This window comes from Cyanistes caeruleus, chromosome 4 (assembly GCF_971803275.1).
Source record: "Cyanistes caeruleus chromosome 4, bCyaCae1.hap1.1, whole genome shotgun sequence".
Classification (NCBI taxonomy): Eukaryota; Metazoa; Chordata; class Aves; order Passeriformes; family Paridae; genus Cyanistes; species Cyanistes caeruleus.
In genome coordinates this window covers 7,573,587-7,586,736 of record NC_141704.1, presented here as the reverse complement: position 1 = coordinate 7,586,736, position 13,150 = coordinate 7,573,587, and the positions used below count along the sequence as shown (strand labels likewise).

The 13,150-nt window shown below is 42.0% G+C and overlaps 1 protein-coding gene across 2 annotated transcripts; it reads right to left on the bottom strand.

Moving 5' to 3' along the window:
* Positions 1-254: 254 nt before the first annotated feature.
* On the bottom strand, positions 255-12,723 carry SUV39H2 (SUV39H2 histone lysine methyltransferase). 2 transcript variants are annotated; one of them, XM_086886582.1, is made up of 6 exons: positions 12,647-12,723; positions 11,473-11,618; positions 9,844-10,515; positions 7,775-7,921; positions 6,088-6,217; positions 255-4,744 (listed from the first exon to the last, which is right to left on the bottom strand). In XM_086886582.1, exons 1-6 carry the CDS (start codon positions 12,663-12,665, stop codon positions 4,635-4,637), a joined length of 1,224 nt encoding a protein of 407 aa, XP_086742708.1. In that variant the 5' UTR covers positions 12,666-12,723; the 3' UTR covers positions 255-4,634. The 2 variants fall into 2 exon arrangements, with proteins under 2 accessions (XP_086742708.1, XP_086742709.1); XM_086886583.1 differs by lacking the exon at positions 255-4,744 and adding an exon at positions 5,657-5,883.
* Positions 12,724-13,150: the final 427 nt, after the last annotated feature.

The window sequence follows — 13,150 nt, the reverse complement described above, 5'->3', positions numbered from 1 at the left end:
TTCAGGGGTGCCTTTAACAGGATGCTCAAATATACAGGATTCCAGTCTGTTCAAACAAGTGTAAATTTATACCAGTTCTCAGCAGCCCTAAACACATTATTTCCTCATGGTCCCCTTCTGCTGGAGTCCTTACAGTCCTAGAAAATTTGGGTACAGACCAGGAATTAAGAGGTTGCAGTCTTAAGGCAAATTCTACTGCTACAACTAATTTGGACAGGCTAATTTTTCTTTTTAAAAATGACAACAACAAGAGAAAAACTAAATTTAATTTATTTTATCAAAAACTATAGGAAGATAGCAATACTAGAGATGACACAGTATGAAAAGAAAATTCCTGAGCTTACAAACTGCATATTCTAATACAGTTCCTAAAACATACATTAAAATAACCAAAGTATTGACTTAACTTGGAGATTAAATAAATAGACAATAGCTTTTCTTACAGGTGATCTTGCAGCTTTAGTTTTGCTACCAAAAAATAAAAATAAAACCAAACAAAAACAGAACAGCTGGAGGACAGGTCACCAGCCTCCAAGAAGTGCATACACATGACTGAACTGGTGACCATGATGGTGCCAACAGACCACAAAGCAAAACAAAGGAGAAGCTGGGCTGGTTTAGCTTCCCTATGAAATTGAAAACAGCTTTTTTCTCCATTTTCAGTTTGGCAATTTTCTGCCAAGCTCATAAAACCAATAAAAGGATTTTTTTAAAGTAACACAGTGTCCCATTAAGCTAATTCAATGACTGCAATCCAAATACACTGTGAATATATAAATATAAAATACTGTTCAAGGCTCTTGTGTTGGAAACTGGATCCATGGGTTTCCTTCAAATAAATAAAAAATACTGCTACCTCCCAGAACGTAAATTAATGGTTCTTTATTTATGGCAGAAGATAACACACATATCCTTAACAAACAGCAGCGTTATTCCAGTGCTGGTGATAACATTCTCTGCCTTTGGAAAAGGCAGACACTGCACCCCAGTACAACTGCCACCTTCTAAAATGCATCTACTTGCAATATTGAAATCAAACTGGGCATGGGGAGAGACAGAGCCTGGGGCCAGCCCTGTGCCCCTGGCACAGGCAAGGCTGGAGGAAGGAATCCATCTCTTGCCGCAGCTGCTCCATCCTGCAGGGACAGCACAGGCTGCAGCGGATTAAGGAGCTGGAGACTGCAGATTCCATCCACACGGAATGCACTGCTCATTTGAGCTACATGCAAGAGAAAGTACTAATGACTCCAAATGAATCAAGATCATCTAGAGTTTGCTGACATTAAAGCTCCACATTCCACTTAAAACTTTAAATTAAAAAAAAAAATCATTAGAGATATGGCATGTTAAAAACTGACAAGATTCAGCATATATCAACTGTGGATACAGGTGAGCCTGATCACATCAAATACTTTTAAATCTAAGCAAACTTTCTCCTATTCCTTAAAGAATATAAAGTCTTTGTTTCAACATGTATCTCTGTATTGTAGATTACAAAATTCACACAGCATTTCCAGTGGCCCATGCTCTTCACCAAAAGTGTAAAACTGATTCTGGCTAGTAGCATATAAAATGTCATTTGCTATGAAAGAGCCAGATCTTCAGTACAAATGCAACTGTGCTTCTTAAGGAACAACCTCGAAATGCTCATTTTGAAGTGCTAGTAATTAACATGAAATTTAAGGCATTTTCTAACAAATTAAGTAAACAGTTACATGCTGGGTACTTGACTTCATTCACCTGAGCCAACAGCTGTGCACCTTATAAAGGTAACTAGCTGACCTATGATACATAGCCAGCATCCAGCCATGGAGCATCCATTTATGGAGCAATATTACTCTGCCTGACCCTGTCAACATTTACATGACTGGTAAGCAATCTGCATGTTTCACAAGCTTTGAATCCATGAGAAAAGAGCATGTGGATCATCGCAAGAGCACGGACCTTGGCTGTAAATCCACTCATCACCCACCTCAACTGCTCTTCAGTGGTTCTGAAGCCAAGCAAAACTTAGCCTATGTTATGAATAGATTGAGACAACTTTAAGATGATCAGGAAAAAAGAAAAGATGACTTGGGCAGCTGAAGAACAGCATATTTCTCAGCCTTTACATTCAAGAACATCTTACAAATGTCTACAGCAAATGGGTATACTCACCCCTAGTCTAACTTCACTGAAGTTAACATTTTTGCAACCAGAAAATATAGGCCTAGTATCTTAGAATCAGGTCACTAGGTGAAAAAAGACAGTATGTAAAAATTTAACCAAAATGACTTGTGAATATACATTAATGCCAGGGCTCTTTTGCAGGGCTCTAACAGATAACAGAGCATATCTCCACAATGCATTGGCCTTGTTAGACAAAGGGCTACTCTCCTTAACCTTTTGCTATCTATTTCCAAACTGTAGCCAGCAACTTGTTTCAGCCATGACTACCAAATTTCTGCAATGAAAACAAGCAGTGAGTGTTACTTCTGACAATTCCATATTTACAAATGCTCTGTGAAACTGCAGTCCTCCTATAGAATCCTAACTAAAAATCAGAGCATAACAACTGAAAACCTTCTACATAACATCAGCTACAAAGTTCAAGTTCTACACTTGGGGTCTGTTAATTCCATTTACAGAAACAATTAGGCTGGAAAAGGCTTTTGAGATCATCATGTCCAACCTATGACCGAACACCACTTTGTCAACCAGACCATGGCACTGAGTGCCACATCCATGCTTTTCTAAACACCTTCAGGATGCTCCTCTCTGAGCAGCCCATTCCAATGTCTAATCACCAATTCTGTGAAGAAATTTTTCCTTATGTCCAACCTAACTACCCCCACCCCTAGCACAGCTTGAGACTATGTCTCCTTGTCCTCTTGCTGTTTTGCTGGGAGACTGACCCTCACCTGGCTATACCCTCCTGTCAGAGTTGCAGAGAGAGATAAGGTCAGCCCTGAGCCTCCTGTTCTCCAGGTAAATGATGGAGTGGCTTGGAGTGGCATCTACCAGCTCCCTCATCACCCTAGGATGGATCCCATCTGGTCTCATGCACTTATGAGCATCTAAGTGACTCAGTAGGTCTCTAACTGTTTCCTCCTGGATTACAGGGGGACAATTCTACTCCCTATCCCCGTCTACAGCTCAGGAGGCCAGTTGTCCTGAGGACAGATCAACTGTCTTAATGTTGAACCCTGAGGCAAGGAAGGTGTTAAGTACCTTAGCCCTTTCCTGATCTTTGGTAATCATATTCCCCCACGGTGTCCAATAAAGAATGGAGGTTTTCCTTGCCCCTTCTTTTGCTATTAATGTATTTACAAAAATATTTTTTACTGTCTTTTAAAGAAGTGGCCAGGTTAACTTTTAATTGACCTTTGGCCTCTCTAATTTTCTTTCTGCAATTACTTCCGTTGCATGGAGTTCCACAGACATTTTACAATTTGCACTCCTGTGAACCTTTATTTACACACTGGCTCTCCTTAATCCCTAACCCTGGTGCCATAAATGTTATTGCTAATCTCTTCAAGCTTTTCTTTTTATAACATTAAAGCAAAAGAACTGTCAACTCAGACTTAGAATTCAAATCAAATGTCTCCTTACTTCTCAAGGTCCAGAAAACACATAGCATCACTTCATCCCAGTGGAATCAGCTCCTGAAGGCCTATGGCTGAAAGCTCACACTCAAATGTCTGTGACAATGAACAGGAGCCAGCAGTGCCCTGGCAGCCAGGAGAGCCAACCCTGTCCTGGGGACATCAGGCACAGCATCGGCAGCTGGACAAGGGAGGGGACTGTCCTGCTCTCCTCTGCATTGGGGCTGCCTCATCTCAAGAGCTGGGGGCAGTTTTGGGCACCACAGTGTAAAAAAAAAAAGACATTGAACCATTACAGAGCACCCAAAGGAGGCCACGAGAATGGTGATGGGTCTGAGGGGAAACCTTATGAAGAGCAGCTGAGGTCACTTGGTCGGTTCAGCCTGAAGAAGATGAGACTGAGGGGAGACTTCATTGAGCTCTTCAACATCCTCACAAGGGGAAGCAGAGGGGCAGGTACCGACCTGTTCACTCTGATAAGTAGTGACAGGACTTGAGGAAACAGCCTGAAGCTGAGCCAAAGGGGATTTATATTAGATATTAGGAAAAGGTTATTCACCCAGAGGGTGGCTGGGCACTGGGAACAGGCTCCCCAGTGCACCAGGTCACAGAACCGAGCCTGGCAGAGTTCAAGAAGTGTTTGGACAATGCTCTCAGGCACAGGGTGTGGGGACATTCTTGGGGATGTCCTGTGCAGGACTAAGAGTTGGACACAATGACCCTTGAGGGTCCCTTCCAATCTGACTTATTCTATGGTTCTAGGAATATTCAAATCAAGGTACATTTTTGAGTTTTCTTTGCATACATTTTACAGCTTCCTAAACAACTGCTCTAGAAAAATGACATTTTAATCCCCGTTATCAGTTTTGTATTGGCTTGAAACACTACAATCTCTTTCTTTGGCCAAAGCCACTTCAATTACAAACACAGTACCTTGTTTTCACCATCCTTATTTAGATGTAAGAATACTTGAATATATGTGTGAAAGAAGAGTCTTCTTAAAACACGTTAAAAAAAGAACAAAATATTTGTGACTTTGGATACCCGAACTCAATTGAGATAACCTCTGCAACACACAGCTCCACATTTACAGACAGTTCTGATCCTCTTTTTGGATGGGCTAAGACCTTCAGCAGAGTCTGAAGTCAGATCTATTGAACCTGCAAAACAGATGAACACAAGTAAGGAAGATCTAAAATACAGACCAAGATCATGCTGAGTATTCAAACAGCCTCTAAAGGCCTTCTGAGAGCCCAGTTCAAAGAGCTGTGTGTGAAGCTGTGCTCAGATTCTACTTACACCCATGTTACAGATACTTGTATAACACTCGGCATACACATCAGAATCCAAAACTCAGGCTCAAGTTTTGTCCCCCCAGATATCCATATAGATCAGTTGAGTGCAGCTGGCCTTCAAGGGCCTTCAATACCAGTTTCCCAGAGAGAAAGAGGAGTTTTAAGATTCAGGATCAATTTGGCAGTGTCATGGTTTAAGCCCAGCTGGCAATGAAACACCATGAAGACACTCGCTCACCTTCACCCCAGTGGAGCAGGGAGGAGAACAAAAAGTAAAACTTGTAAGTTAAGAACAGTTTAATAATTTAAACAGTAAAATATTGTAGTAATTATGATATTCTGATTATGCTGACACTGATTTTATTATTATTAGTAGTAATAAAAGAAAAAAAAACTATGAGTGATGCACATACAATTGCTATGTCTCATTGATGCCCAGAGGCCATCCCTGAACTCTGAACTGGGCATGACATTCTCCAGCATGGAATATCCCTTTGACCAGTTCATCTGTCCATGCTCCCTCACAGCTTTGTTTTTATATTTTTTTGAGCACCTCCTCACTGGTAAAGCATGAGACACAAGTCCTCAACTTAAGAAAAACACCACTTAGCAACAATCAAAACATCAGTGAGTTATCAACATTTTTCTCATACTGAATCTAAAACACTGCACTGTACCAGCTGAGAAGAAATTAACTCTATCCCAGCTGAAACAGCTGTTCCATAGGACCTACATCTGACAACTGAGGCCTACACACACCAGAACTCAAAGACAAACCTATGGTGCCTCATGCTGCTGAGCTGCTACACCTGCCTTAGTATCTATCTTAGTAACTATCACTAGCAGACCACCTAGAAAGTAGTTTACCTGAAGTGCCAACTTGAATAAAGGAAACCTCTATTTAAGGGCAGCCTGACCATTCCTTTGAGCATTCCTGGGACAAAGCTTCAAAATAATTTGTTCCACCAGACAATCCAGCCACAATCCCTGATGTGCTAGGAGCACTGAGGGAGGGAATGTACAAGAGATGCAGGCAAAAGTTACTGGCTGTGCTCTTCTCTGCACCACGTGTCATGAGCAATGACTGTTTGGAAAGCCAGAGCTGTGTTATAAAAAGCCGTGCCTGAGCTGAAAAGCTACCATCATTCAGGCTGCAGTAAAACCCACCCCCCAAAACTCCCACAAGAACCATGTTAAAATGTGCAGACCTTTCATCTGATAGTCAAAGGTGAGCTCTTCTCCAGCCTTGATGGTTCGGGTAGAGAACAGCGCTATTCGAGGAAGACGCAAGTCGAGGTTATCAATAAACACGTTGAAGACTTGAAGATTTGGATCACACTGTAAGCAAAAATTAATGCAGTTTCTCTTTAGAAAAATTAACATTTAATTTCAATGAAGTGTTTAAGTACACCAAGGTCATAGCAAAGAAAGAAAGTGTTCAGTGCCAGAAGTTTGCAATTAAGTTATCTTCTGAAATCAACAAATTGAAATAATCCTCCAGGAGAACATTCATAGATCAGATTCCAGTCCTTCCAGGAAGGCAACCTTTGCACAATGTGCAGATTACACTAATATGCAACAACCTACAAAAAAAATGGCACCTTCAAAGGTGACAACAAAAATGGTGACAATAGTTAGAGCTACATTCAGAGGCTAATATGTACCAACAAAACTCATAAAAAGCATTAAAGTTGAAAGAAAACAAAAAACAACCTAGTGTTTCAAGCCCCACAAACTCACTACTCTGTACTGATGTTTAAGCATTGCTTCCAGGCCAGAGATAACATTTTCATATTGTGAATGAATTTCTACTGTAAACTGCAAACCTGCTTGGTTTCTGAATTCCCTGCCATGGTCTGGGTGCTAGGAGGAGGGAAGGTCACTAAGCTGGAACAAGAAACCACTTCCTCATTTTCTCTAGATTAAGTGTCAGAAGTCATTAGTCCCTGAGACTGTCAAATTCTGCATGCTTTTTTGTCCTGTAACAGTGAAATATATCACACATTAAAGAATCAGAAGTGAAGTTACAGACATTTAATGTTACACTAAAGACTAAGAACACTTCACTCCCATTTGCAAAAATGAAGAGCAACTGTCAGTATCTAAAATTCTTCATCCTTCTCCCTGGCAAGCCTGCATGAAATACAACTATCATCATCTCACAAACCTGAAGACATGAATTTTCTATACTTGTAGAATACTGACTGCATACCTCACAAACATTGGATCAGTAAGAAATAATAATTTTTAGTTCAGAAATCCTTACAAAATGAAGCTCAGCCTTCTTGCTTTAGGTATTTCAGTAGTAGTGTTTTCAAAAAAACACTACAAAAACTGCTTGTTAAAATTTACTTTTGAGTTCTCTGGCAAGTTTAGATTAGGAGGAAAAATTGTATTTCTCCCCTGTAGACACCTAAGAAAGCACAGGAATTTTCTCTTTTTCCTCTACCATGTTTGCAGGATGAAATTCAGAGTAACATTCCATCCTGTCCAGCTACAAAATAACATCAGTTCCTGCCATCTCTGCCTCCTGGCTAATTTTACTGAGGACCTGTCACATGTTAAGTATTTCAGGTACACAGAAAAAACACACCCTGATCAACCAACCCTATTTTGGTTGTCTAGAACCAGCTGATTCAGTGAAAACTCCAGTCCTATAGCGTGTCCACTTCAGGCAGCATCTCTCCTCCAGATTTTTGTAGGTAGTCTCAATCCAAGTAAAGTCAAGTATTCTGTTCTATTTATTACATTATCTGATTAACTGGACTGTGCTGACATGAAGAAAATTACTCCAGAAAAACTATGAATACAGTAAGGAAATGTTTACAATAGAAGACATTTCTAGCACAATTAGGATAATTCTCCAAATCCTTAGTATACAAAACAAGGTCTTACACTGTGGTTCACAAAGTGGGACACATTTCCGTATCGAGCTGCATCTACAGTAAATTCATCTGAGTCATAGTCCAAATCAAACAAGTATGTATTTCCCTGGTTGTCATAGAGCTGGCCTCGCTTCTCTGCTTCCTCACTTGTAATCACCTAAAAAAAAATAAATAAAAAAGAAAGGAAAAAAGAAACCTGCATCATATTATTAACTATTACTAAATCGAAACAAAAATCACAATCAAGTTAGAAAAATGCATAGTAAAAAATACCACAATAAGTTTCTGATGTTGAAATAGCATTCCATCTAATGAATGAAGAATACATAAGAGTACATACAGCTGAACTAATTATTATTGACTGAGGCTTCTCTGGATGCAATTTGTCTACAGCTGATGCACAGCAGTACCTTGTCTCTGAAAAAAAAAACATATCAGCACCCTCTATTAATAGTTTGATGATGACAATACAATCAACTGTTTTTATCTGAAGTTTCTATATACACACTTTTCCATTAGACCTAGGAAAGACTCCTTTAAAACCAAGATTCAACCTTTTCCCTTTGCACAGATGATCAACAAGTATCAGTCTTTAAAACCCAGCCACATTTACAGCCTGATATTCATTTCCTCTCTTCCCAGAAGCATCTCTTCCTGCTATTTTTGACTGCAATGAAAGATCCTATTCATGGCAGTTCAGACAGACATCACAGAGCTCAATCTATTCAATTAGGTGAGTGTGTCACTGTCAACAGATGAAACAGCTTAAACAACTTCACCTGCAGCTTGTCACATTAAACACATCCTGTTGTGCAGATTCAGCAAACAAATCATAATTTGGCACCAAGAGAGACACAAAATGTGATGGAATTGGACAACAAATCCCTCTAAAATCTGACAAATGTGGTTTGAGAACTCAGTAGTAAATATTAAGTAGAATCAGGTGAAATGGTAAATAAACACTCTTTCCTTTAAGCAATGTAATTACATAATCACCTTTCCACATTAACAGAGATATTTGGAATGTCTGACCTTTTGTATATTTAAAGGAAATGGATGAATATGATAAGTAAGAAGCTTTGGGGCAGGAAGCATGGAGGAAGTCTACTTAAGACCATAAACATTGTACAAAGGGACAAAAGGAAATACTTTGTATCAACATAGTAGCAAGGCAGAATTGTGGTAGGAATGCAACACAGTAAAAGAGCAAAGAGCAGAACAGAGAGGCTGCCCGGAACTGCTGGTGCAGCTCAGAGCAGAGGCTGAACCACACAAACACAGGGCAATACAAAATCTCAAGAGTAACTCATGGTCTGTATTTTGTAACAAAAAAGTTCTTTTTGAAAAAGTATGAGATTGAATAAATAGGTAACGGGGGGGCGATAACAGATAAACAGATAATAAACAGATAACTATGAGTCTTATCCTTGCTGTTAATCAAAAGTAGTAAATATGCTTGGAAATACTACCTTAGAAGTTCAGACAAAACAGAAAAGGAACTGACAGACTGTGCAGGGAACTTCATAACAACTGTGCTTTGGGAATGGCAAAAACCACCAAAAAGATGATCAGAAAAGAATGAAGAATATGATTGCATTAAAGAAATTAAGGACTTGCCTTTAGAAACACTGTTAGGGCATGTATCTAAAATAATTCTTTAGCACCATATGAGATAAATATTCTCTTTACTTTTGACCTTTTACAACTGCTCTGGAGTGAAGGAATGTTCTAGACAACATAATTTTGCTGTTGACTAGAATGTTCTTTTATCTGTCTACTCAAAAGCAGACTGATCTAATAAATACTAGAATCACAGAATGTCCTGAGCTGGAAGAGTCCCACAAGGATCACCAAGTCCTGGCCCTCCCCAGGAATCACATCATGTGTCTGAGTATTGTCCATGAACTCTGTCAGCCTTGTTGCTGTGATCACCTGCCTGGAGAGCCTGTTCCAGTGTCTGACCACCCTCTGGGTGAAGAAGTTAAGGAGTGTTAAAACTGAGAGAAAGCTCATTAAGATTTTATGTAACATTTCCTTGATTGTATGTAATTCACCTATATGAGATAAATACATACCCACCTCTCCAACATACTCCATCACAAAACTGTTGGTTTTAATTCTCTGGAGGGTTTTTACTCCCCAGCCACGGCCATTGTTGGTTCTGAAGATGCAGAGGGAATACGGTGTCCCTTTCTGTACAATCCTATTCGGGCAGTCAGGCCCACACCTACAATATGAATTGCATTCATAGATGGGCAAGCCAGGCTGGATTTTCAATTTCTTACGTTTATTGTAAGCTAAAATAAACCCAGCCTCTTTTGGACAGCACTTCTCAGCAGGGCAGTCAGCACATTCACAGCCAGTTGTTATTCCATTGAGCACATTTATTCCTGGAGCAGGTTTATATTCATTGATATAGTAGAAGTCTACAGGAGGGCCTTCAAGATCCACGGTGTTTTCTACCAGAATCATTGCTTTGTGATTCTTCTTCCTGTTGAGTTCTTCTTTCCACCTCTGCAGAGCTATTCTTTGTTTAGCCTTCTTTACAATATAATCTGCAATTGCAGGTTTCAAAGTTTTAACATGGTTTCTCACTTTCATTGCTTTGCCTTCTCTCCCCCGAGACAAGTATTCGTTCTTGTCTCTAAGAAAGTTCTGAATAAGCAGAGGGCAGTTCAGATGTTTCCGAGGTTCCCAAGTATTTGAAGATTCTGGCCATCCTTTCCATTTCACAAGATAGTATGCTTTGCCCTTGAAATACAGAAACAGATACAGATTTAGCCAGAGTTTTTGTTGCTGAAATCCAGCATCACAGAGACCACAGACAAACACAAGAGCTCTGGAGTTAAGGATCAGCACACAGGGCAGAAGGCCTTGATGTCCCCATAAAAAAAACAAGTGGGGAGAAAGAGAAAAATCAGTTTTTTGTTTGCAAATTAACTTATAGCACAACTTTGCAGACTCTCTAGAGGCAAAGAAATCAAAAGTTGGGATGAACTCTAATTGCTAACGCATACCTGGAGGAGGAGGAGGCTAGTTTGTCAAGGCAGGTGGTAAGTTATGCTAACTCGCTGTATGACTCGTATGCACAAGCAGAATGCAGCCGTATCACATACAGAACAAAAAAAATAAATCCAAAATTTAGCAAAAAAAAAAAGTCTAAAACCCACTACTGGTCATATCAACCATTGTCCCAGAACAGTAATTAATTTGATACATGTAATATTGTATTTACAGTGAAGCAGCATACATTTTACACTTATTAAAAAAGAAAAAATAACTGTAACAAGGACAAATCCTGAGACTGAATTTCACAGAAATCCATCTGCAGCACATGGCCCTAATTCTTTATCAAACAGACTAAAAGAATCAAGAGAGAAATACACATGGCTGTCTGCAAATAAAGGAGAGGCATCATAATTCATACTTAGCTATCACCCTAAAGCATCAGCATCAGTTACACAAAGTTGAAACATTTCATATTCTAACATACCTGTAATTTCAGGAAAAGATCTTCCTTTCACATACTGAAAGTAGCAGTTTATACCACTTTCTGTTTACAGTTCAAAGTTTAAAATATATTTAATTTGATGCCAGCAAAAGCTTTGTCCTCACTGCCTGCTGCTTTATATTATGAGCAAAACTACCTTTGGCTTGCTTCCAAATTTCAGCTGAAAGAGTGATCAAATTGGTCTGTGTTTCTCTTACCTCTTCTACCTTGTAGTCACACAAATATTCCACCTCATAACTCTTTAGACTCCTGTTGGTGATTCCAATGGATTTACATGTGAGATTTTCCTTCCTACATAATTCTTGGAGGGTCTCAAGTGAAGCTAGACATGGCACATACCAGGCTACAATAAGAAAATTGGTAAAGAATCCTATTTAATGTCTCAGCTAAATTGAAATCATTATGCCTCATCCCAGAGTCCCCACAATACCATTTGTGACAGTCCACGAGTCTCTTGCACAACTGCAGCGTCTCCAACTCAACCCGTCGCTAACGGGTCAAGTGAAACACGTTAATGATTCCCTCCCTGCATCTTTACTCTGCACGGTACGTACACTTATAAAGAACAACAAATATTTTGTAGGGCAGAGACTTCCACAGGTGAAAGAGAAACTAAGCACCGAGCAGTTTTTTCTACAATTACGGCATCGCATTACTGAACTACGGCGAGCAGGAAACCTCCATTCTTTAACAAGACCGCCAAATTTCTGTAGTCAAGCGCAACTGAGCACTCGCGCTGCAACCATGGTGACTGGACGAGGAGATAGAGACCCACAGCCCTCATGCAGAAGGATCGCGAGTGCCCTGTCAGCCAGGCGGATTTAGAGGGACGAGGCACTGCGCAGGGCGCCAGCGCCCGGGAAACACGGGGATCAAAGGGCTGGATGAAGTCCAGAGCGGCAGCCACCGCTGCAGGGCCGTGCCCGCCTCCCCCCGGGGCTCCGCGGGGCTCTCCCGTCCCGGCCGTTCAGAGCTCGGGAGGGAGCGGCGGTGCCTTTCCCGCGGCCGCACCGGGAGCCAGCGCCTCTCGCCGCGTCCCACCCCCGTTCCAGGTTATCCCAGGCACCTCCCGCCCTCCTCCCACAGCTCCCCTGGGGCAGCGGGCAGGACCCCCCAAGCCCTTCCCTCCCCGCCCCGCCGGGGGTGTGTGGGCAGGGGCGATGGGAACGGTTCTGACAGAACCGGGCGACAGGAATCAGTAGCGGCTCCCATCGCAGACAGCGAGCGGGAGCCTCCCCACCCGTCCTCCCAACCCCGGCCGTCCCGACCCCCCAGCGCCCGGAGCAGGGCAGGCAGAGCCCGGGGGACAGCAGGGCCCCGGGGTACAGCAGAGCCCCAGGCGGCCCAGTCCCCAGCCCGCTCTCCCCTCACCTCCTCGCCAGCCCTCCATGTTGGGGGGGGCCGCGGTCGGGCCGCGCCGACTCCGCCCCCCGCCGGAAGGGGGCGGAGCTGGGTCCAGCGCGCGCGCGGCTCCGCCCGCCCTCCGCTTTCCCGCCTCTGGCGTGAGGGGCCCCCGGCGGGACGGGCCGGGGAAGCGGGAGCGGGGCGGATTTAAAGCCATTTCGTTTTTGTTCTTACAGCTCTGAAGTGCCTGGGGCAGGCGGGGGAAGCGTGAAGCAGCTTCTTTCCCAGGCCCCCTGAGCTACAGAACTGAAAAGAACCTCAGAGATGGTCCTGACGCTTCTTAGGAAAAAAAAAAAAATAAAATTACACCGTCATCACAACTCACTCCTCAGATGAGGCGTTTACTATTAATGTAGTTTTGACAGAATCACAGAACCGATTAGTTTAGAAAAGGCCTCTGAGATCAAGTCCAACCTATAAGCAAACACCACCATGTCAACCAGACCATGGCACCGAGTGCCACATCCAGGC

What these genes read in the sequence shown, in the direction of transcription:
- SUV39H2 (XM_086886582.1), bottom strand. An exon ending in CCCACTTTGTGAACCACAGT is followed by an intron (nt 6,218 to 7,774) that starts GTAAGACCTTGT and finishes TTTTGCTTACAG; the next exon opens with TGTGATCCAAATCTTCAAGT. An exon ending in CTTTGACTATCAGATGAAAG is followed by an intron (nt 4,745 to 6,087) that starts GTCTGCACATTT and finishes TCTGTTTTGCAG; the next exon opens with GTTCAATAGATCTGACTTCA.